Raw genomic sequence first — 21636 nt, 5'->3', positions numbered from 1 at the left:
CCTCTTATTTAAAAAAATAAAAGTTTGCAATGTCATTTCTAAACTTTTAGCATTTAGATGAGCAAATGGAACTAGCATGAGAGGACACATTTTCCAGTATTACAAAGAAATAACTTTTTTTAAAGAGAGAAAATGTGAAATACCAAAAAAAAATCCTATTAAGGGAGGTTTCTTTGTTTTATCTGCTGTTTCAGCACAACTAGAATTGTTCTAGAGGTTTCTGTAGGTTATTCTTCCTTTTCAGTTTTGTCCCCCTTTCTCCTTGTTTAATATTTTGTTAATGAAAAGAACTGCTAGCTATTTCAATGCAAAAAGTTTTCAAGCCAATACCATTCTTTGTAAGTAACACTGTGATGTTGCTGGTATGTGTCTCACTAAGCAAAGCCTGTACTGTCAACATGGTGCCATCTAAACAGTTACCCTGAGCTAACTGACTCTGCATGAACCTGTAAACTGACAGCACGTTCACACTATGTGCCTACAGCAAGCCAGAGAAATGCCACAAAACTAGTGGGGTGCAAAATTTGATCCAATGCTATGTACCGTAGTAAACTGAATTTAAACACAGAAGGATTTGTGTGACAGATAACTGCTTTGACAATAAAACAGTCACCTACACAGACTCACCTGGAATCCTTTAATTCAGTAAAAAGCAGAGACCCGTCATCGCTTTTCAAATCGCTGCCATTCATAAATACTTCACTGGCCTTCAGCTCTGACATGTCTTGTTGCTCAAATTCTGTAGAGATCAAGCTATGTGCAGTCTGTAAACAGCCCTCTGTCTCCCCCTTGACTTCCTGGGGTAAGTCAACGCCATTTAGTTTTCCTGAAAGCGTGGAGGAAAAAACAAAAACAGAGCTTCAGTAACAGATTTGCTGTTCTAAATGAATAAAATACAAGTGTCAAAATGACCTTTCCTAGCCAAAATTTGATGCATTCTCTTTCTGTAGAGAAATAAATCTAAAGACAAGCTATAACAACATGATTTTTGTTTTTTGCCTTCAAAATACATTTGTAAAAAGAAAACATGCTGCCTGCATTTCACACACAAATCATTTTGCATTTAATCATTTTGAATATCTTCTATTATAAGGATTATATTAATAATACAATAATAATATTATTGTAATATATATTAATTATATATAATAACAATGATATATTATTATTATACACATAAGGATTATTCTATTATAACTGGCAACTATGTACTCTATTTAAGCAGGGATTCTGTGACATTTCTGGAATTTGTCTCAGTTCATCACAATGCTATAAATTGAGTGACATTTTAACACTGCTAAAACATCACCGAGAGGCTGGCAGCGACTTAGAGATCTGACTCATCAAATTTCTTTACCTGATTGATTGGTCTTCTCAAATCCCAACTCTTCCTCCTCTTCAATATCCTCTCCCTCAATAACCTCGGAGGCAGACTTCCCTTCATTCTGCAACTGAATTCAGGAAGTGTTATTCACAAGTGCTCACCACCATCCAGCATTTCACAAATGGTTCAATCCTAGCTCTCATGCTAGTCCAGAGGCTAGTCCAAAGCCCAAGAAGAACAGGTAATGTTTTTTAAAAAAACATTACCAATCAGTGGGTTTTGGAATTGATCTGCAAGTGGTAATGCCAGATCACATTGTTTCTATATGCCTAGAACAAAAATGCATCAAAGACTTTTGGTCTGAACAAGCAATGCAGAAGAAAATGCACCATGGAAGCTACTGAACGTTATTCTAGTGTGCCAGAACTTTTACCCTCATATGGAAGCCAGTTTGTTCAAAGATAACAGAGAAAGATAGGCTACAGGACAAAGCCTTCCGTAGGAAGGATCATTCTACAGATCTAAGCAAACAAGTACCTTGGATTCGTTTTGATCCGATTTTCGTGTTCTTTTCATTATTTCTTCAATTCTCTGTTAAAATGGGGAAAATATTTGCAATGACAGAGTTTTATGTTTCAGCATTCTGGTTTAAATGTTCATCATATAAATCATCATATATTTCATAAATTTACTACTTCACTCACTGTTGATAAAGCTCACTATCCAGAGCTAGCTTTAAAAAAAACAACCTACTACTTCTATTTAAATGCACCTGAGACAGTCTGCCTGCTCAGTTTATTTTAATACTAACACTTCAACGACTACTTTAGGCTGAGAAACCTTTCTCCTTTCAAAACAGCATACCTTTTTTCTTTCAAGCCTTTCCTGCATATTTTGCTGCATAATTCTCTCTCTTTCCAGCCTCTGTCTTTCAGCCTCTTCTTGAGCTTTTGCTTCAGCTTCTTCTCTCTGAAAACAAAGCAAAGCCAAAAAAAAAAGGGAAAGAAAATGAGCATCTAATGCACAAATCATTTCCAAGAGTTAAAAGCAGAGCCATTACAGAGATTCTGGTTTAAGATTGACAGGAATAGCTGACAATCGCTATTTAATAGTACCATGCATTGCAGCTAAATGCCAATGATACAGTTACTGAAACAAAATTTATATTACTATGACATTTTAAAACTGGCTTCAAAAGAAAAATAGTACACAATTCTTTATTACAATTGTGCAAGTGTTCTGGATGTTGTTTAGCTAGTCAGAGTTCAAACTATACTTCAGGATGAAGTTTTTCTAAGAAGGATAACATATGAAGAAACAGGACAGCAACTGAATTCTGTATGTTGCAAGGTTAATTTAAAAATCTTGGCAGTCAGGTATACTCTGCAAGATACTCTGTGCTGAGCATCTTCTGTTCCTTCTACACTGGAAAATCTTTTCCACTATGACCAGAAAGAAAACAAAAGTATATGACAATTACTTAGAGTGTTGACTACACTTCAGCAAGCTTTTTAATAAACGTTCAGACACATTTCAATGCTGTCCATAAGATACGACTCTTTAAGCACAAATCACTTCATTGTAAAGCTGCTTTGATTTTCAAAATTAATCTCATTTAAAGAAAGTCCAATTTCTTCAAAACAGTTTCCTTCACTTAGGAAGATGCCTTTGGAAAGGTACACATCTATTAGCTGTGGAAGACTATCTAGCAACTGGAAAAGCAGACTTGGAAACCAATCTTTCTTTTTGCTCATCTGGAATCAGAGGAGGCTGGACGACTTTCCAAACAGACCATTTTCTTATAATCCACAAGCAGTACAGTGGTAGAGTGGTCTCAGTACAAATACTTTTGTGTGTGCAAAGTAACATCCCAGGTGGCTAGAAAAAAAATCTGAAAACTTCCAAAATATCTGCCTCTGTCCCACACTTGAATTCATCAAATGTTGAAAGAAAACATACACAACTAGGGCAAGGAAGAACTGCAAGATATTCTTTAAACCCATCTCCTGTCATGGATAAGATGAACTCTGCTTTAATCATTCCTCACAGAGATTTGTCAAAACTCTTCTATGAAAGAAAATGAAAGACAACCCCCTCAAAAACACACCAGCAGCTTTGTACAAGGAACACAGTTGGAAGCGTACAAATAAACAGACCTGCTGTTGAAGCTCTGCAAGTTTTTCCTGCTCTTCTTGTTCTCGACGGATTCTTTCCTCCTCAGCTTGCCTTTGCTGTTCTTCGTAAGCCACTCTCTTTTCTTCCTCCTGTTTGCGGAGCTCCTCTTCCCGTCGTGCTTTTTCTTCAACTGCTCTCTTGGCCATTTCTTCTTCTCTGATTCTAGTGTTTCCAAGATACAGATTACTGACTGGGCATTTCCTTCTTTAAAAGTGTGCATGCATGTGAGACAGACTAGGAAAGCAAGTAAGTTTTAAGTTAGTCAGTCACAGAATAATTGCATAAAGGTACTTTCTGGTGTGGAATTACAAAGGCTACCATCCAGACCAGTCAAAGGAAAAAGCAGAATAATGTGGAAGAAACTATCTATACATTTAAATATTCTTTGCTGATTAAGACAAGTCCAAAGTTAGCTGTTCCAATAATCCAGTTCTCAATCAAACATTCCATTAACAGACGACAATTGAATGAATACCACCTGCATCCAAAACATGAATGAAGCTCTCAATCACTGTCAAACAAATTTGGTCAGATTTTCTAAAACACTTTTTCTTCTATAGTCCTAGTTCCAGAAATACAGTACAGGTGTTTCACTGCCAGATCATGCAGACGTACACATCGCATCTAATCCAATATGGGCATGATGTAATTCTGATCTGTAGCAGACTCTATTTAAGTTCATGACAGCTTTATACCCATGAGCAGAAAACAGACAAAATCTGTTATTCCATAGTGTTCAGAGAAGCTCAGACAAAACCTTACTCAGACTTTACTCCATGACCTGGAATAAAGTTAGTCAGCACAGAACTGTTACTGTTAACAACTTCTTTGTGATGAACCAAATGTATACTGATCTATTGCTTTGAATTATTTGGCTACTACATTTCTGATCCAAATTTAGGATCACTAAAATGAGATTTAATGTACTCACTTCCTGAGTTCATCAAAGTAAAGTTTCATACATAGAGGCTGAATATTTCAAGACAACAAAAAAAATACAAATGGCATAAAAAACACATTCTAGATTTGAAGTAAAAGCAGTACTGGTGACTGTTAGGAAAAGGAAGCAGTGATTTGCACCGTGACCATGCATTACATATATACTGAGGTATAGATTAATGATATACACAGTAACTTATCCTACCTTAAATTTAATGCTTAAGAAAATGCACAAGTGAAGTGTCCACACCCACCAAAGAAAACGTTTCCTTCTCCTGAATTGTTACCTTTCCTCTTCCTCTCTCTGAATTCTTTCTTGGTCCTCACGTTCTCTTTGCTCTCGTGCCAGACGTCGTTTCTCTGCCAAGATTTTAGCAGCTTCTTCCGCTGTGGTGGTCCCCGCTACTGTTTTGCTACTTGATTCTGCAAAGTTTAAAAGAAATTGCTGTTAAAAAGACAACTTAAAATTAAGAAAGATGTTATAACTGTGAGATTTTTTTTCCTGGCCAACCAACCCACTAACTTTCAGATCAGCACTCATCACTCAGTAAGTATACTCTGTGTATAGAGGCCCATAAGAACCAAAGGGCAGTCCTAAGGAGAAGGCGGTAGCACACCAACATCTCACTAACACTGAGATAACCAATCACTTCAACTACAGCGTTCCAGCCATATTTCAGACAATATATTTTAATGGTATTCTCCAATTAAAACGGAACTTAAAAACACATTTCTAAAAATATATTTTCATTCTAATACAATTAGAAACACTTAAAAGAAAACTGAAGAAATACTGCTTCAGGAAATACATTTAACTTCCTTCTAATAAAACTGAATGCACATCCGTGATTCTAAAGAGGAAATGTGAAACAGGAGAAATTTAAAAATGAATAACATTAACGCCTTTATAGGGTATCTTTGGATGCAAATAATCACCCATTTAATTTGGCTTTGAAGTCACATACTAATGACTTCAGCAATATCATATTTTAGCAACAAATCCTTCTCCGGTTTACACAGAGCTCAAAACAGCTCCAACCACCAGGTTAGTAGATATTTATATAGCCCTGCAGCTTTTGTTTGTTCACCCTACCTGGTGTTATGAATCTCAGAGATACTATTATTAATAAATAAATAAAAAACCCTTGCCACCCAGTTGCTCTTAATATATATTGAAAGAACTATGATTTTTATCAGTTATCCCCACTCTCTAGAATTAACACTGTTCTACCATAACTAGAGGTCATCTGAATATTCACTCTTGGTGTCCGTAGAGCAACAGAACCGTAACATTGGTCAGGATGTGTCTTTCTTCTTTTTAATATCTCACAAATTAGCACATATATGTTTGCTTTAGTTTTAGAAAGCCTTCAAGCCAAGTTAATTTTAATGAACACTGACATCAGGGTGTTATCCGTTATTGTGCTTCCAACCTAAAGACAAATCATTCAAAACACAATGCCATCATTAGGCACTTTAATACCTGGAAATCTGTTTAAATCCTGTGGACACGTAATCACTACCTGCAGCTATAGGGCATAATTCACTGAGTACACTCTTAATTGCTGAATCACAGTAGAGCTTTGTGCATAAAAATTGTTCTTGCAGTCCCAGGAAAAGAATTACAGCACTGACAGAGGGTGATCACAGAAAAGTTTTCTGATAGTTAGGTTTACCCAATGCTGAAACTGAAGCACCTCCCCAAAATGCACACTGCATCTTATTTGGGCCAAAACACAGTTATGTCGGTACAAACCAGAATCCAACCACGATGCTTCTAAATCTAAGCTCAGCCAAAAGGGAACCTCCACCACCTCCTCCTCAAGTACGAAAGACTGGTTCCTTGCAATTTTGAGGTCTATTAGCAGAATCTGCCTACTTGCATGAACTAAGTGTTCTTCTTTCTATATTCTGCAAATTTTTCATTTAAAGGGGGAAGGTTTCATTTCGTGTTGCCAGTATACAACCCTAAAGAAAATCAAAATGCTTCTCTTCTCCTCTACCACTCAAGTGTCTTACCAGTTTAAACTAGACACTTTTTACACCAAAGGCCACCTTGCATTATGCACTTGCACAGCAACCAACACAGCAGCCCTATTTTGACACTACGGGAATCTCAATGATATCAAAATTGGTTGACATTTACTGTCAGATTTAACTCTTTCCCCCGTCAAAACTGAACCTAAAACAGATAAATTAATTCTCAGCAAGAAGCCTGAAGGCTTTAGGCTTTTCAGGTATAGGTTTTACGATTATAACATGGTAATAATAGCTTGAAATACTACGAATACCTGGTATCAAAAATTCTAGAAGAAAAATAGTCAAAAAATATTCAGAATACCACAGATATGGAAATAACAGGGGGGCATAAGAACAAAATAAAGTGTAGGAGGACCTCAAGTCTATGAAAGATCTTTCTATTGCATTTTTACTGCTGAAACTTTACTGACATTTTCCATACAGTTACTTCAATAGTGCTTTCATGCCCACATGCCCTTTGTAGTCTCCTTCCATAGGGCTGGACATGGGACTTCCCAACATGATGGGTAACATGCCTTAAGAATATTATTCCAGAGTTTTATACTCAGCTCCATTTTCATTGTACTCCCAACTATCATTACTGGTAAGAACTGTCTTTCTCAAAGGACATTTTCATGATAGAAAGGTGAAGAGGGAAACAGGCAAGAGAGATGTCTCAGAACATTTATAAAAAGCATCTAAAGGACTAATAGCTGATTTGTCGGTCTTACTTAGTTCTAGCCTGTGGTTTAAGAGCAAAGAGGTGCTTTTAAGATTCTTGCAGCCATTAGGAATATGGACTGCTCTAAGTAGTTCCTCTCCAGCAATATTATCCTGCCAGCTGAGTAGAAAGGATGCAGGAAATCCATAACTTAAGAAGAGGTAGAAGTTGCATCTCCTCCTCTTCTCCCATGAATTTTATTTTTCGTTTTTTAACAAGGTGGAATGAATACTACACAGATCTACTAAGTGAGGAGAAACTGGTGTCAGTTCATTGCTGGACTGTTATGTTCTAACCTGACAGCAAGAGCACAAATGTGTTTGTGTTGTACTACTAGTTGGAGACACGGAGGATTCCAGATCATTTCAAGGCAAGTCATGTATTCACAGTTAATCTAGGAATCACATTCCAAAGCCTTCACTACTTAGATAGAAAAGAAGCGAGGCTCCATGATAGTTTATTACCTATCATCATGCATAAGGTGAGAGCTCATGAAGGAGCACTTAAGCTTAAAGTTGAAACAAGCCTTTTAACTCTCAAAGAAGCTGCGAAAGGCTGCTGCCAGAAATGACAACTGCTCCGAGTCACTGAAAAATAAAAAAGTGTTTTACTGCAGAACAGTGTATTTTAGTATGAAGACACAAAGAGCAAGACAAAGACTTGATTGCTCTCTGTCAGCAACAGGCAATCAAGCTTAGTTTGAGGGCGAAGAGGTGGAATGAAGACAGAAGTACACAAAGCTGAAATTAGGTTGAACCTACAAGACCTGGAGACTGATTTGCCATATGCCATTGGTGTGTTTTGATTTCAGAAGCTGCATGGAATATGGTATTGCACCAACCCACAATGTAAACTGTGTACACAGATGTCCATCATTAGTTCCTTTTCTTCATTATCTATTGCACACATAGTGAAAAGTGAAAGCAACTTTTTTTTTTATAAGAGCAAAGATTTGGCCTCTCTCAGCAATACTGCATTGTACCAAAACATTGAAAAAGATAAAACAAATCATCTCTAGGCTGAAGAACACGGCCACAATTTCCTCAGATGTGCCAAAGATGAAGAGCTTCACCCAGCCCCATTACGAACCACTACAGAGATGGCTAGCTTGGAGATAAAATAAAATGGAAACAGATAAAGTGGGCTAATACAGCTCCAGAAGTCAGTGCAGACAGGAGACAGGTGGAGCATCCAAGGAACAAGGACAGGCGTTCTTGTTCCAGAACAACTGGAAGATACAGGAATAGGACATGTTATAGAGGTTTCAAGCAAGTGCTGACACTGATAATTGATTATGCCCTCTCTGAGGCATGCAAGACATTTATCACAATGTACATTGAGAGATGGACATTCTGACTGCAAAGGTGAATGACGTGACACTGAAGACACATATGCAACTCATAGTAACATTGACATTTGACTAAAATATCTGAGCTTCCTTCTACAGGAACATATGCTCAAAGAACCATACCATAAATGAGTTCTTCAGATGACTAATAGCATTTCACATCCAACATCAAGTAGTGTCAGGAAGTGTCTCAAAAATCACAGACAACTGTAGCAGCTGAGGAATGCACAACAGGAACTGTACATGCAGTAACGTGCAGCAAGCATATGTTCCCACTTACCTTATTTCTGAAGGATTTTCACCCTCAGTACTGCCCATTGGCTGTAGTTTAAACTCCAGAGATCCCACCTTTTCCTCTTAATTCTCCCCTAAGTCCTTCTCCACAGAGTAATGCCTGCAAGACCTCATCAGAAGGCTCTTCCAGACTCTGTTCTGGAGATGGCACATGGTGTTCTTCCAGTAAGAGGGACAGAGGCTGTGCTTACTTGGCACAATGAAAAGGACTAGGAGACTGGTTGTTTATCCAGTATACGGCTTTTCTTAATCTACCAGAGTAATTTCTTAGCAGAGATGTACCAATAGTTGATTTCTTCCCACAAGCAAGTTTCTACACAAGCAATTATAGGAACTATTGAATGGATTGAAAGACCTTTGTATAGTTTAAAAATTACCTTTGCAAGCCTCAAGCTAACATATCTCTCAACTATTATACCTGAAGTCCAGAAGGCGAACATGATTTCTGTTTTTCTTGAAGTTATAGTACAAGCAGTAATATTGAAAGCTCCTGACTTAAGTCTTCAATCACCAAGTTGAATAAACTGACTATTGCACTAAAATCCACTACCACATAAAACTACTATATAAGTGATCATGTAATCACTATATAAGTAATCACAGCTTCCACCTTATAGTATCCTAATCTCCAATGGTCTGCCTCATGAACGAATTATTTCATCAGTTCTAATATATGCCGGAGATGTCTTGAATAAGTCTCTGTCATGGAGACGCACTCACCTTCTTTGGTCTTTGTGCTAGCTGCTACTGCATCCCTGTCCAAGGCTGGTGAAGCACCTTGCTCTTGTCCCATTCCTTCTGTGCTCTTTTCCTTTGGTTTGCTCTCTGCTTCACTTTTCTTTTTGGTAATGTTTATAACACCTGGTGTGAGAGGCGGACGTTGGATGGGTGCTGGTTTAGAGACCGGAGTAGGTGATGGTGGCCTTTGTTTTGATATACTAGGTGAAGGTGGGCGAGTCTTTTGTCTGCTGAAGTAAAGAATATTTTTCAGGGATAACAACAAAAACCTCAAATACACAACAGAGGACAGTGATCTAGTTTGTATTATGTACCTTGTTATTCAGTTTGTACTATGTACCTTGCTTTTAAAAATAGATACTCAAATACTGCTGCCTTCCTCATAAACCTTAAACAGAGGATTCTGAAATACCCATGGCACCTGGACTCCCTACTCATGGGCTAATATCCAAGCAGGTCTTTTAGAACAGTTCTGCTTTTACTCCACGTCAAGGATAAACCTTGTGATTCCAGTCTAAGGCATTCCTACCATAATACAGGTAGATTGACTTATTCAGAAGTTCGCATGCTTCCTATTAGTTTCAGTGCAAAGATTGTACAAAAAAAAGGAGTATTTTGTCTGCACAAAAGAGACAGAGGCTTAAGTAAGTGCTGCATTCCTCAATGTGCAAAAAGAGAGAAATCAGACCACACGTGAAATCCTTGTGTATATCAACACGGTGTAGCATAGGTCATTTGAATTCTAACAGCACAGCTTTCTTTGAGACAGGAAGCAGCCTTCATTTTGTTCTGAATAAGCTACTTAACCAGGACACATACCTAACTGAAGAAGGTGATGGAGGACGCTTCACCAAATTAGCAGGAGAAGGGGATCTTCTACGGGCAGACACAGATGGTGAAGGAGGGCGTCTTAACCCAGAACCTGGGGATGGTTTTTCCATCTCTGATTTCTAAGAAAATATGTAAGAATAAAATAATGCTTACTCTAGGATACATTAAAGACAGGGTAGCTGCTACCACAATAAACATACAACTCCTCAAAAACATGTACTTTACATTTCCTTTACGTTCCAAAATACAGACCCCGTCAGTATATTACCTAAATGAAACTTTAGGAACCATAAGCAGAAAACAGCTTGCCATTAAGATACCAGAGAGACCAAGGACCATTAAATTCCACTTCAATTTCAATACTATGTTTTTAAAGCACACACTATCAGACACCTCAATAACAAAGCAGACAAACAAATCCTGAGCTGTTCCAAACCCCCAGATTAATACAAACCTAATTCCTGTGGATTTTCAACAAACCTGGGTTGAATCTGGTGAACTTGCATCAGATGAAGGTACAGAGGGCTTCAATCTGTCGATGCTACGACTGCGCACAGGCACTTTAGGAGTTGGGACGGGGGAACTGATGGAACTGGCTGAAGCTGAACGAGGACAGAGGTGAGATTCTATAAAAGTTAGGAATTTGACAAGACAAACAAGAACCAAGTGCACAGCATAAGAATAGGAGAAAAGAGGGAGAAAGAGAGAAAGAAAGATTGTGTGTGTTAGAAACCATACAGAGAAACATCACAGGAAGTGCACATTGCAATGGGTCATGGACACAGACACCACCACCACACGATTAGTACTTTGGCAGCAAGAGCACTAAGAATAAAACCATTCTGAAAGCAGAGTCTGAAGTAGATAAAAATAAAATGCTTTTCCAAACATGGCCTAAATTTGCAATATACCAGTATTGCTTTCATTTCAGTCAAGATGCATCTCATCACAAATACTTCAGAACAGTTTTGATGGCTTAGCATGATTCTTTACAAGTTCTTCATTCAAATAGTAAGTACATTCCCCCATACTCATGGAGGAAAACTTCCTTCTTTTCACAACGTACTTATAAAGCAGCATTACCTTAGGAACCTGAGCATTACTTCACAAACTTTTCTTGTGAAATAAGCATTTATGCAACAGTATTTTATTCTACTTTGCCTTTCTGACCCCTTTATTACTATATATGTGCACCCTTTATCCACATTAACAAATCAAAGTTAAGTGGTGTAAATAAACATATAAGAGAGAAGAGTCAACTGTTAAACTAAAATAGCTTTTCTACCTTAGGTGTCAATCTCTTCACAAATAATACAATATTGAAAGAAATTATATCTTCTAATTACTTCTTTTACTAAAATTATCATAGATGGACAAGCGTACAGATATGTAAAAATCTACTTCTGAAATTAGACAAGTGATTTTTCTAGAGTATGAATAAATTGTGACAGATGCCAGCACTTAATTTTGTAACTTTATGGAAAATACATTTTATTTTTATATTTGCAGCATTTATGGAAGGAGAACTGCATTGTTTGTGCTTAGTTTGTGCTAAAGCACAGGTAGGTTTCTACCGAAAAGAAGAAAATACTTCTAAGTAAACTGATAAGTTACCTTTAAAAGTTATCTTTAATTCAGCAATAGTGAATAACTCACATGCTGTCAGTAATGGTGAAAAAGATGGTATTTCCCCACATGACATGATCTGAAGTATTCATGGCAAAATAAAAGTGGCACAGAGATAGCTGCGCAAAAACATGACCGCTGACTATGAACCAAAAACCTGATTATTACACAAGGGGAGCAGTGCAGAAATGCTACCATTAACAAGGACCAAGTTAAGTGGCATAAGATTAAAAAAAAAAAAAAAAAAAAAAAGATGGAAGAATATACTAAAGAAATGAGCAAAACTGGGAATGCAAGTTATAAGGTAAGAGAGGAGAAAGGACTCCACATTGGTTCCACACAAATATTTACCGGGGCACAATTAACACCAGTAATAATTGTAAGACATGTGGAATGCAGCTAGGTCTTCCTTGCAAGAGAACACGATGCAGGTTCTTTCGCTAGTACTAAGCTGAGCCACTGTGTAAGCCTACCAGTTCAGTCTGGAGCAGTGTAAAATTACTTGGGCCAGACAGGGTTTCTCCACTATGTTCTCTTTCCGGTATGTCACTACTCCTAGTCATCCTGAGTGAAGCCAGCTCAAGGCTTCCTGCACTTACATTAAGACAACCCCTTTGCCATGTTTGTACAATAATTTCTCCCCCTAAAGATATTTAGGCCTTGAACTTACTTCTTTCAGCCTCCTTTGAAATGATATATATATTTATTCTTCCCTTTTGTTAATTCCCTAGCACTGCTCTCTGGCCAGTATTTCTCAGATTCGAGTATATACCCAAATGCAGATCTCCAAGTCAGTTAAAAAGGAAAAAACAAAACAACTATCAGAATTTTGGTTCTCCACAAACCAAGTAAACTGGCACTGTTTAAGTTTTAAAAGCCAGTGTTTTCTCTGGTTTTACTAAATAAACATGCAACATAGCATATGAATTGGTTGTCACTGACCAAAGAAAATATTGGATAAGTAATATTAAAAAATAACCATACATTAACTGTCTGATTCAGACTGAAACATAGCAGTTAGCAGCTATCATGTTAAATTCTTGCTTGAAGAACGACTGCAAAAAACTTTCACTTTGCTGCCCTCCTGTTACCTGAGGGATCTTGTCCATCAGCCGATAATGTAGCAGCACTTTTACTCCTAGCTAAGGAGGCCTGTGTAGGGGCGAGGAGGCGACTGATAATGCTACTGTCCAGAGGACTGACCTGGGAGCGGCGAGCTAAATGATGGGAACAAATCAAAAAGGATCCAACATGAAATCATGTAATGAAAAAGACAAGCAGTACAAAGCAAAGGAGGTTTGTGAGCATTGTTGCAAATCATAGCAGTTTTAGAAGAAAAACACCGAAGTCATGGAGAGAGAAATCCAAACTAATAGCACAGAAAGATTAAACACTGCAATCTCTTATGCTGCACTTGTCCTCGGCTTGCGTAATACCAATCAATTTAATACATAGAGACAGATGCATACAACAGGGATGAATGCTGAACTCAGTCAAAATATGAGAAGTTTTTGACCCAGCTCTTCAGAGCTATACACTCTAGGTTGCAAGTAAGATTATTCTGACATAAACAGAAGACTTTCAAGCCAAAGTGAATGGTTATCATCAGGCATCATTTGCACAGACAAATGGACAGCACTCATCATTCTCTCAAACAGGAAAGATTCTGAAAAAGAATGTTTCTTCCACTGTTGGCAACAGCTGCTAAAAAGGAAAGTTTCAGAATTGTTAAAGGGGAAAAAAAGGAGTTAGAGAAGTTGCTAGTCTTCTGCTTCAGAAAGAGTCCCTAGAAAAAAAGGATATTTGTAACGTAGTGGGGAATACACAGAACAAAGGAGACTGAAGTGAAAGCAGGTTTCCTCCATCATTCGCATGCAGAAAGTTTAGACCAGCAGCAGGACCAGAGAAGTTGCTATTAAACTGAATAGTGAAAGAGAGCTTAGAAAGCAAAAGTAAGATCTAACTAAGAAGTGAAAACATCACTAACATTTTTACCGTATCTTACACTTAATCCTACCAGCTTTCAAATACACCTCTCTCTCCCGAGCCGAGAATTTCTGCAATCTACTTAGAGCACAATCTAACAAAGTCAAATCCTTCTTACAGCTTTTTTTTCTTCTGCCCCAACTTAGAAATTCAATCTTTACTATTCACAATTTTATCTTTACCACTGGATAACTAAAAAGCCTTTAAAAAGTCCTAGAGATTTAACAACCAAAGGAAACTAGTGAAAGTAAGCCTATCCAAACTTTACTGTGAATGTTTTTTAAAGGAAATATTCAGCTTTATGAAACAACCACCTGTTTTTTCTTCCTTTTTCACTTTTTCTAGTTCAGGAGAGGAATGGGGTTTACTACTCATTCTATTCAAAGATGTGCTCCTCTTCTTTTCTGTTCCTCCTAGAGACCAAGCGTAAGGAAGATTATTTTTAACATAGCATTTATATATATATGATTTTCTAAATTGTCATTCTCATGCTTTGCTTTCGCCAAGAAATCAGCTAAAAACACCCATCTATCATGAACCAGTAATTTCTTGTAAGTGAAATGGTTTGGCTAGCATTTGTCTATTCTGCACCCCGCCCCCCCCTCCACTTTTTAGAGGAGTAAGTCTGGTTTATAGGAAATCACCTAATATCTGGCACTGGAACGTGCATAACAATATTTATGTCACAGTGCATAGACCACATCTACAGCAGTGAACGCATGAGTAAAAACCCAGATAATGAGTCTGGGACACGGTTTAAAGCCAATTTCAAATACCCCGTCTACCGTCTCCCAGTTCTCAAAATGAACTTGTTTCTAGCACCTTTCTGTTCCACCTGTGAACCTTTGAGTGCTGACTGCTGAGAATGTAGAGGAACTTTGTTATTCAGCCTGTTTAATGAGGCACTTCGCTTTGTGGTACCTGTAAGTGAAAGTGCATGGATTAATTTTGTTGAAAAGCCTAAAAGGTCCCCTCCAACACCAGCCCCACTTCCCTAATATATAGAATTGCAATTAAGTTACTTCCTAGTATAGATCCTTCAGAAGCAGGAAAATTGGAATAGGGAAGAATCACTCCATCTATGCGTATCTTATACTCCGGTACATTGCTTATCACACAGACATTATGCCAATCTTAACAGACTTCGTTTGAGCTACCGAGATCATCTTTGTAGGCCTTTCTGAATAAATAATTTTAAAAGGCCTCTGCTCACATTCTGCATGAGTAAGAGACAGAAACAAAGTGTACAGCTCAGAATTAACACAGCTGAAGAAATACTCCACTGATCCAGGAACAAGCTCCTTTCTCTCATTTATGCATTCTGCTCCTCCACCTTCCCAGACACATATACACAGCAGAAGCAATTTGGTCAATTTTGTAACCATATTTTCCTCTGTGATTTGTATTTAGCCATCATTCACCAAGCAGGCATTTCTTCTTGAGCACCAGACCAGGAGCACAGAATTGTTCTAACTTGCTGTGGTGATCTAAATCTGTCAGTCAGTCACCCTCTACATCCAGCTAATCCAAGAGGTCACAAGTCCTATTCCAATTTCTTCCATTTCAAACCACCTGAGATTTTTTTCCTCCAATGCATAAAGATTCACAAAGGATTTCATAGTAGACAGTAAGTTTGAAAGCAATCCCAATTAGCTGATAATTACTGACTTCCTTTGTTAGGTGCTTAATTTCTACTCTACAGCCCTGTTTCTGACTCATACCCGGGATGAACCCTGCAGACACGTTATACATAAATATCATTTCAGATCACAAGCAGTCAGTCTCCAGTGACTCAGAGAGAGTGCCCCTGCAGCTATGCCAGGATGGATATATTCACCAATCCCCCTACCAGGCAAACAGTACACGAATACAAGTTTTTCTGCTGCATCACCTTCCAACCTGAACCAGCAAACATACTGTTAGCCATGTCCATGTTAGAGATTTTTCTAGCACAGCTAATTTGATCAAATGTTGTAAGACTGATAGAACACTTCAGTGTAGACCTAACTGAATGTGATTTCATATGAAACAGCTCTTGGCTTATTGATACTTTTCATTACCTTGGGAAGAAATATTTCGGTTACAGGCAGGCTCCTATGAAACACAGAAGAGATTCCCACAAGGAAGTCTCATGCTAAAACAAACTGATATGTACTAATACAAATCTTTACTTTTCTTAACAAGTAGATTAGTACAATTCTTTCTTTTTTTTTTTTTTTTTTTAATTAGTTATTTTCTTTTTAATTGGTGAAGGCAGATCATTAGGATTTACAGAATGACCTTGACGTTACGTTCTGGAAGGTCTGTCTCACATTTCCTCGCTACAGGTAGTGTATACATATTGGGATGGGGCAAAAATGAATGGAAATCAAAAATGAGATTGGAAGCCACAGAAATTATACAGGATCTCAAGAGCACCAACGCTCTCAGAAACCCTTTAAAAAACAGAATTAAAGGAATAGCTGTCTCGTAGTCCACTTCTATGCCTTGACAATCATTAACACGGTAAGATAGACTTAAAAATGCTTGGAAGCAGTGGTGTGTACTAACAGTTTGAGAAATGCATAATTTGTGTATCAGTATCAAACTTACATGTCTTTATTGGGCTAGAAAATGACAGAGTTGCAGTCTATGGCTACAATCATACTAGAACCCCAGGTCAAAACAAAACAACCTCCTCCCATCCAAAAAACTCCCAGAAGTGTCAAGAGCTTTTTATGCATTCTTTTCTATTTGGTTAAAGCAGAATTCTAAGATTAAAAAGAAAGTGTCTATAGAGTACAGGACCTACACAAAAGAAAGATGCCAAAACTAAGTTGATTTTTTCCTTCCAACAGGCAAACAAATGTCTAAAGCCGTCTAACAAAATTTAAACTTTACTTATGTACTATTTTTAGTTTGCTGAAATTTTAGGATTTGATTTAAGGCATGCAACCCCCTAAAGATGATGGGAAATGATTTATGAATCAATCATTCACCATGATTTGCCTTTAGTAAAATGATTACAGAAATAATAATAATAATAAAAGACAGTAATCTTTACCGTTACTCTTCTCCTCTAATAGAGATCACATCAACTGGGTCAAAGCCCTGAACAGTCAAGCTGGATTAACAAATTGCATGAAATGCATTTGAGATCAAAATATGAAGTGAATTACACATCAAGGGAGGAAGAGGAGTATCATTTGTCCTCATGTCTCCTCCCCAAATAACAGTTAAGCAGTATACCTGCTACCAGCAGGAACACAAACACTTACTTCGATCAGAAGCATTTAAAAGTGCTGCCGATGATGATAAACGTTTATTCATGACAGCTTCCGTTTGTTTGAGGTTTGCAGTGGAGGTGGACCGCTTGCTGGCTGTGTAAAGAAGTGGTTACTTTAGAATTCATCTTCATACCTGCAGAGGAACCTTTCACATTTTCCTTGGAGACAACTTTGGAAGTATTACATCGTGAAAGTTATCTCGCGCTTTGTTTAATGAGAAACAAAAGGTTGTTTGTTGTTGTTGTTGTTTGTTTTCCTTTGATTGTACTTGATACGATTGGCACCAATTGTACCATGCACAGGAAAGGCATTCAGTTTTAGTACAGTAAAGCACAGATTTTAAGCGTGTGTATGCAAACAAGTGATTTTTAAACCCTCTGCTCCTACCACATGAAGACAAAGACTACTCAGGTTGTGTTGTTACTAGACTGGCAAGACAAAGTAACAACAAAACCCAAGTAAAAGTAATTTCCTTCTTTGTAACTTCCACTCAGGTATGTCAAAACAGTTATTCATTCACTTGTTAAGAAAAACAAAACAAAATAAATGCTTTTGGAAGTATAAAGTCCTGAGGAAGGTCAAGAAAGTGTTATTTCTGATTAGTTCGGAAGGGATGTTTTACTTTAGAATTTTCCTTTTTTTTTTTTTCGAAAAGCTATTCCTTAAGTTCATGTTTTCAACCAGCTTTCCAACTCTTCTGAAACAACTACACCCTGAGACATTAATTCTTCTATATGAGTATAAAAACACACATACACACACAAAATCACAACGTAGACTGCAAAATTTTAAGTTTACCACAAGCCAGATAAAGACCTGCTTTTAAATTTCAAATAATGTTCTTTCAGGATGAGCACTACTCCAGAGCATGAAAGCCTTGAAAAAGCATGTATCTATTGCTATGGAAACTCAGTAAGTAGAAAAATGATAATTCACGCAAAGCATTATGGACTAGCATAATAAACATGAAAAGTTCTATACATCTAACACAGGTAACTGATTGTGCTTGTATATTGGACTGCGAAGATGATTAATGTGAACTCAGTGCATACGAAACGCCAAAGGAAAAAGCAGCACTACTCACCACAGGGGCAGCTTCTTTTCCCTTTGGCTAGTGTGCTAGAGCAGCTCCTTACAGCAAGAGCCAGGGCACAAGCATTCCTGTGGACAGCCCTACCACGACTTTTGATGCACGTACCCAACCCAGACTTCCTGAAACACCATGAGCTAAGGGTCTCCCTCCCAAAGCAACAAATGTGAATCCATGTGAAGTGAAAAACACCTTTTGAAGCTGAATCTATCGAAATGGAAAGCTCTTGTCACAGTGAATTAAAAGGCAAGTCTCCATGGGGTAAGAGAAAGGGTAATTTAGTCAATCTAGTTAAGAAACAAAATCTGAGCTTAGATGATACCTTCCTAACGTAACAAAAATGGTATTTTGTGAATGAAGCCTGAGTACTCTGGTAACTAAAACAGCACGGCAAGGTTTCATATACAAAAACCAGGAACTTGTAATTTTTGTATTTGGGTCTTTCCGAAGGGAAACACTCCCCTCTAGTGGCTGATTAGAAAAACAACAAACAACACACTCCACTCCTGCCTAAATTTAAGCACACGCGAGTCAAATGCCCAACATCATGCAGATATTTTATATAAATTTCTCTTTGTTCAAACTAAAACTTCAGCACCTACATGAATTCTGAGCTTTAGTCAATCACCCACCAAGACCCAGAGGGCTGAAAATTAAATCTTGCCTTGACAAAAAATTACACTATGCAAAATATTTCTTTTTCAGCAAGTTTACAGGTTCTGAAGGTGAACTGTGCTGTTTAGTAGAGACAAGTGATGAAACTGCTGCTAGAAGACTTGAAAGAAAAACGTACAGTACACATGTCTGTTCAGATAAAAGAAAAATTGACACCTTGACTGAAAAAAAATCAAATTGGTAAAGCATAGTCGTACAGATATTTGAATTTTCCTTTTCCCAGAGAAGTTTACTTTGCATTAATTGCCTAAAATTGTTAGAACTCAATGCTTTTTTGATCAATACATTTGAAAATATAAGATCAGATGGCCTCATATTTTTCCCTACCTCAAGCACAAGATTGCTTCTAAAAACCTCAAAGCTTTGGACAGTTCGCTATTAAACAAAACAACTTTAGAAGACAGATATGATTTTCTCAAGTAATTTAGTCTGGTAACGTAGGTAAATACTTCTGTACTTTGATGGGAAAGTTAAGTTATTTGCAACAAGGGACTTGAACTGGAAAAAGCATATAGTATAATTCATGTGCTACCAAACATCTGTTTTTTTAATGGTATGGAAAAACAAATTAGCAACAAAGCCAAAGAAAGAACATGATTACCATGCATCAAGGTTGGCAATGGGGAAAGGAGCTATGGAACATGGTATCTTACAAATATCACTGAGAGAACAGCTCTCAACCCTGGCTTCTAACCAAGTTTCACTGAGAGACAGAGGGTGCTGGAGCACTGCCTATCTGGGGTCGCATAAAATTAGGCTAAATAAAACAAAATTATTTGTTTTGTAGCTCCTTCCGAGTTTCTACAAGGACAGGGAATCTATTTAGAAAGGGGAAAATCTTGCAATCCAATTTCTATTCTAATAACACAAGTCTCTACTTCAAGTGCACCTGAATGTCTAGTTTTGCTTAGCAGTCATCACTAAACCTGCCTCATTTATAAGGACTGTCATCAGGGATGCTTTATTACACAGCCTTGCCATTTTTCTTGGTAGACCCACACCCTGCATGTTTCATCTTAGCACTGACAGCAATGTCATTAATGCAACATCAGACTCTAGGGCTTTCATCAATTTTTAAATTTCAGGCCATCAGCGGGGTATTTGGTGCAGTCTCAATGAATCACATTCTGCTCGTAATACAGAACTTCTGATGGCTGGTGAAATATTCAGTTACATGGGCTTTACTTTCAAGAGCATGCTATCTCCATCACTCATAAACACTGCTTTACCAGTCAACATTCCCAAATATGGCCGCTGGCATAGCTGGTTCATGGAAGGACATGACTGATTTCTTATTTTTTTTGCACAGCAACACAAAAGACAAGAAAGACTAGCATATAAAATAAAGAATATTTGAAATCTGCCCCACAGTGTTTTTCATTTCAAGATACGGAGATGCAGACTTTAATCCCAAATCTGCCACAGAAATTGATGATGGAAAAATACCCTACAGAAATTTGCTTTAGACATGCTGTCAGAGCAGGTGCATTACTCAGCCACAATGATGTAATGCAGCAGAGATCATTCCAACCTCTAAAAATAATTGTTTTCTTTCCAGCAATTATAAAAATATAAGGTGAAAGGGACCAAATAAGGATTATTTTCTTTGAAAGCTGGCTAGTTTTTGCATCCTATACGTTTTTTTGTAGATGTTTAACAACAATTAAGCAATGAGCTCCAGAAAGCCAAGGACAATCCTAAAACGGGAATAAATATGAAAAGAATGAAACCAATCATGATTTTGTATTATCCAGCCCAGGAAAGACAGCTGTATGTTTGAAATCTCAATCTAAGGACTAACAGAAATTTAGAACAGTGTGCATAAAAGTGTCTTGGTCAAACACTGCATTAACTGTTTATGTCTACAGTCATTTTTTTCTGGACTGGTGCCAAGTTATTAAAATTGATCTAATGTAGAAGAACATACATGACTTTCCTGTTGCTACTTCATGAAGCATAAGGTACAGCTTATGTGTTTATTTTCACGTTAGGAACATGTTTGTTGGAAGACGCTGTTTATTTGTAACATGCTTCAGCAGTACTGTGATCCTGCTCTTCATGATTAAACGGACAGACAGGACTAATTTCCTCACACAGATTAGAAGAGAGCCGAGGCATTATTTTATGTTGGTTATAAAGTTTAGCTTTTACATTAGAGAAGGTAGAAAAGAATTAAATATAAAAAAATAATGCCTTCCTAAATACCCATGACAAATGTGATATCCTACGTTCCAAGTTCAAAGACATTTGGTAATGTGGAATATGCTATCTGGATTTGTATATATTTATATATAGATAATATATATAGATATTATATATAAAAAGATCTATATATCTAAGGAACACATGTCTAACAGGTCAACCAATACAGTGAAAGTGGCTAATTTTGAAGAAAATTAGGGAGTCATGCTGTGCAGAGAAAGGGATGAGAGAAGTTTAAATAAAATACATATGCTTCTGCAGTGTTTCCAGAATAAGCCAGAGTAGTTAAATCATGCTCACTCAAGACTTTCATTGCATTTTCAAGTCCCATATTGTTAGCATTACAAGACAGCTGTGTTGAATTAGTAATGCTGTGAGCATGCACCGATTTTCAGAATTCAG

General features: G+C 37.4%; 1 protein-coding gene across 2 annotated transcripts in view; it reads right to left on the bottom strand.

Annotated features, from left to right (window-relative positions):
• MAP7D3 (MAP7 domain containing 3) overlaps nucleotides 1-21636 on the bottom strand; it is a 46018-nt gene that overhangs the window by 3907 nt on the left and 20475 nt on the right. For both annotated transcript variants that reach the window (XM_035323524.1, XM_035323525.1), the window contains exons 7-19: nucleotides 17259-17360; nucleotides 14824-14922; nucleotides 14316-14414; nucleotides 13107-13232; nucleotides 10870-11015; nucleotides 10378-10508; nucleotides 9541-9785; nucleotides 4726-4861; nucleotides 3481-3661; nucleotides 2189-2293; nucleotides 1862-1915; nucleotides 1358-1451; nucleotides 628-826 (exon numbers count right to left, since the gene is read on the bottom strand). In XM_035323524.1, the coding sequence (XP_035179415.1) occupies nucleotides 628-826; nucleotides 1358-1451; nucleotides 1862-1915; nucleotides 2189-2293; nucleotides 3481-3661; nucleotides 4726-4861; nucleotides 9541-9785; nucleotides 10378-10508; nucleotides 10870-11015; nucleotides 13107-13232; nucleotides 14316-14414; nucleotides 14824-14922; nucleotides 17259-17360 (1717 nt within the window). The remainder of the gene's footprint in view (nucleotides 1-627; nucleotides 827-1357; nucleotides 1452-1861; nucleotides 1916-2188; nucleotides 2294-3480; nucleotides 3662-4725; nucleotides 4862-9540; nucleotides 9786-10377; nucleotides 10509-10869; nucleotides 11016-13106; nucleotides 13233-14315; nucleotides 14415-14823; nucleotides 14923-17258; nucleotides 17361-21636) is intronic.

The sequence above is a fragment of the Oxyura jamaicensis genome, chromosome 4 (assembly GCF_011077185.1).
Source record: "Oxyura jamaicensis isolate SHBP4307 breed ruddy duck chromosome 4, BPBGC_Ojam_1.0, whole genome shotgun sequence".
Classification (NCBI taxonomy): Eukaryota; Metazoa; Chordata; class Aves; order Anseriformes; family Anatidae; genus Oxyura; species Oxyura jamaicensis.
This window is presented reverse-complemented; position numbering and strand designations above follow the sequence as displayed.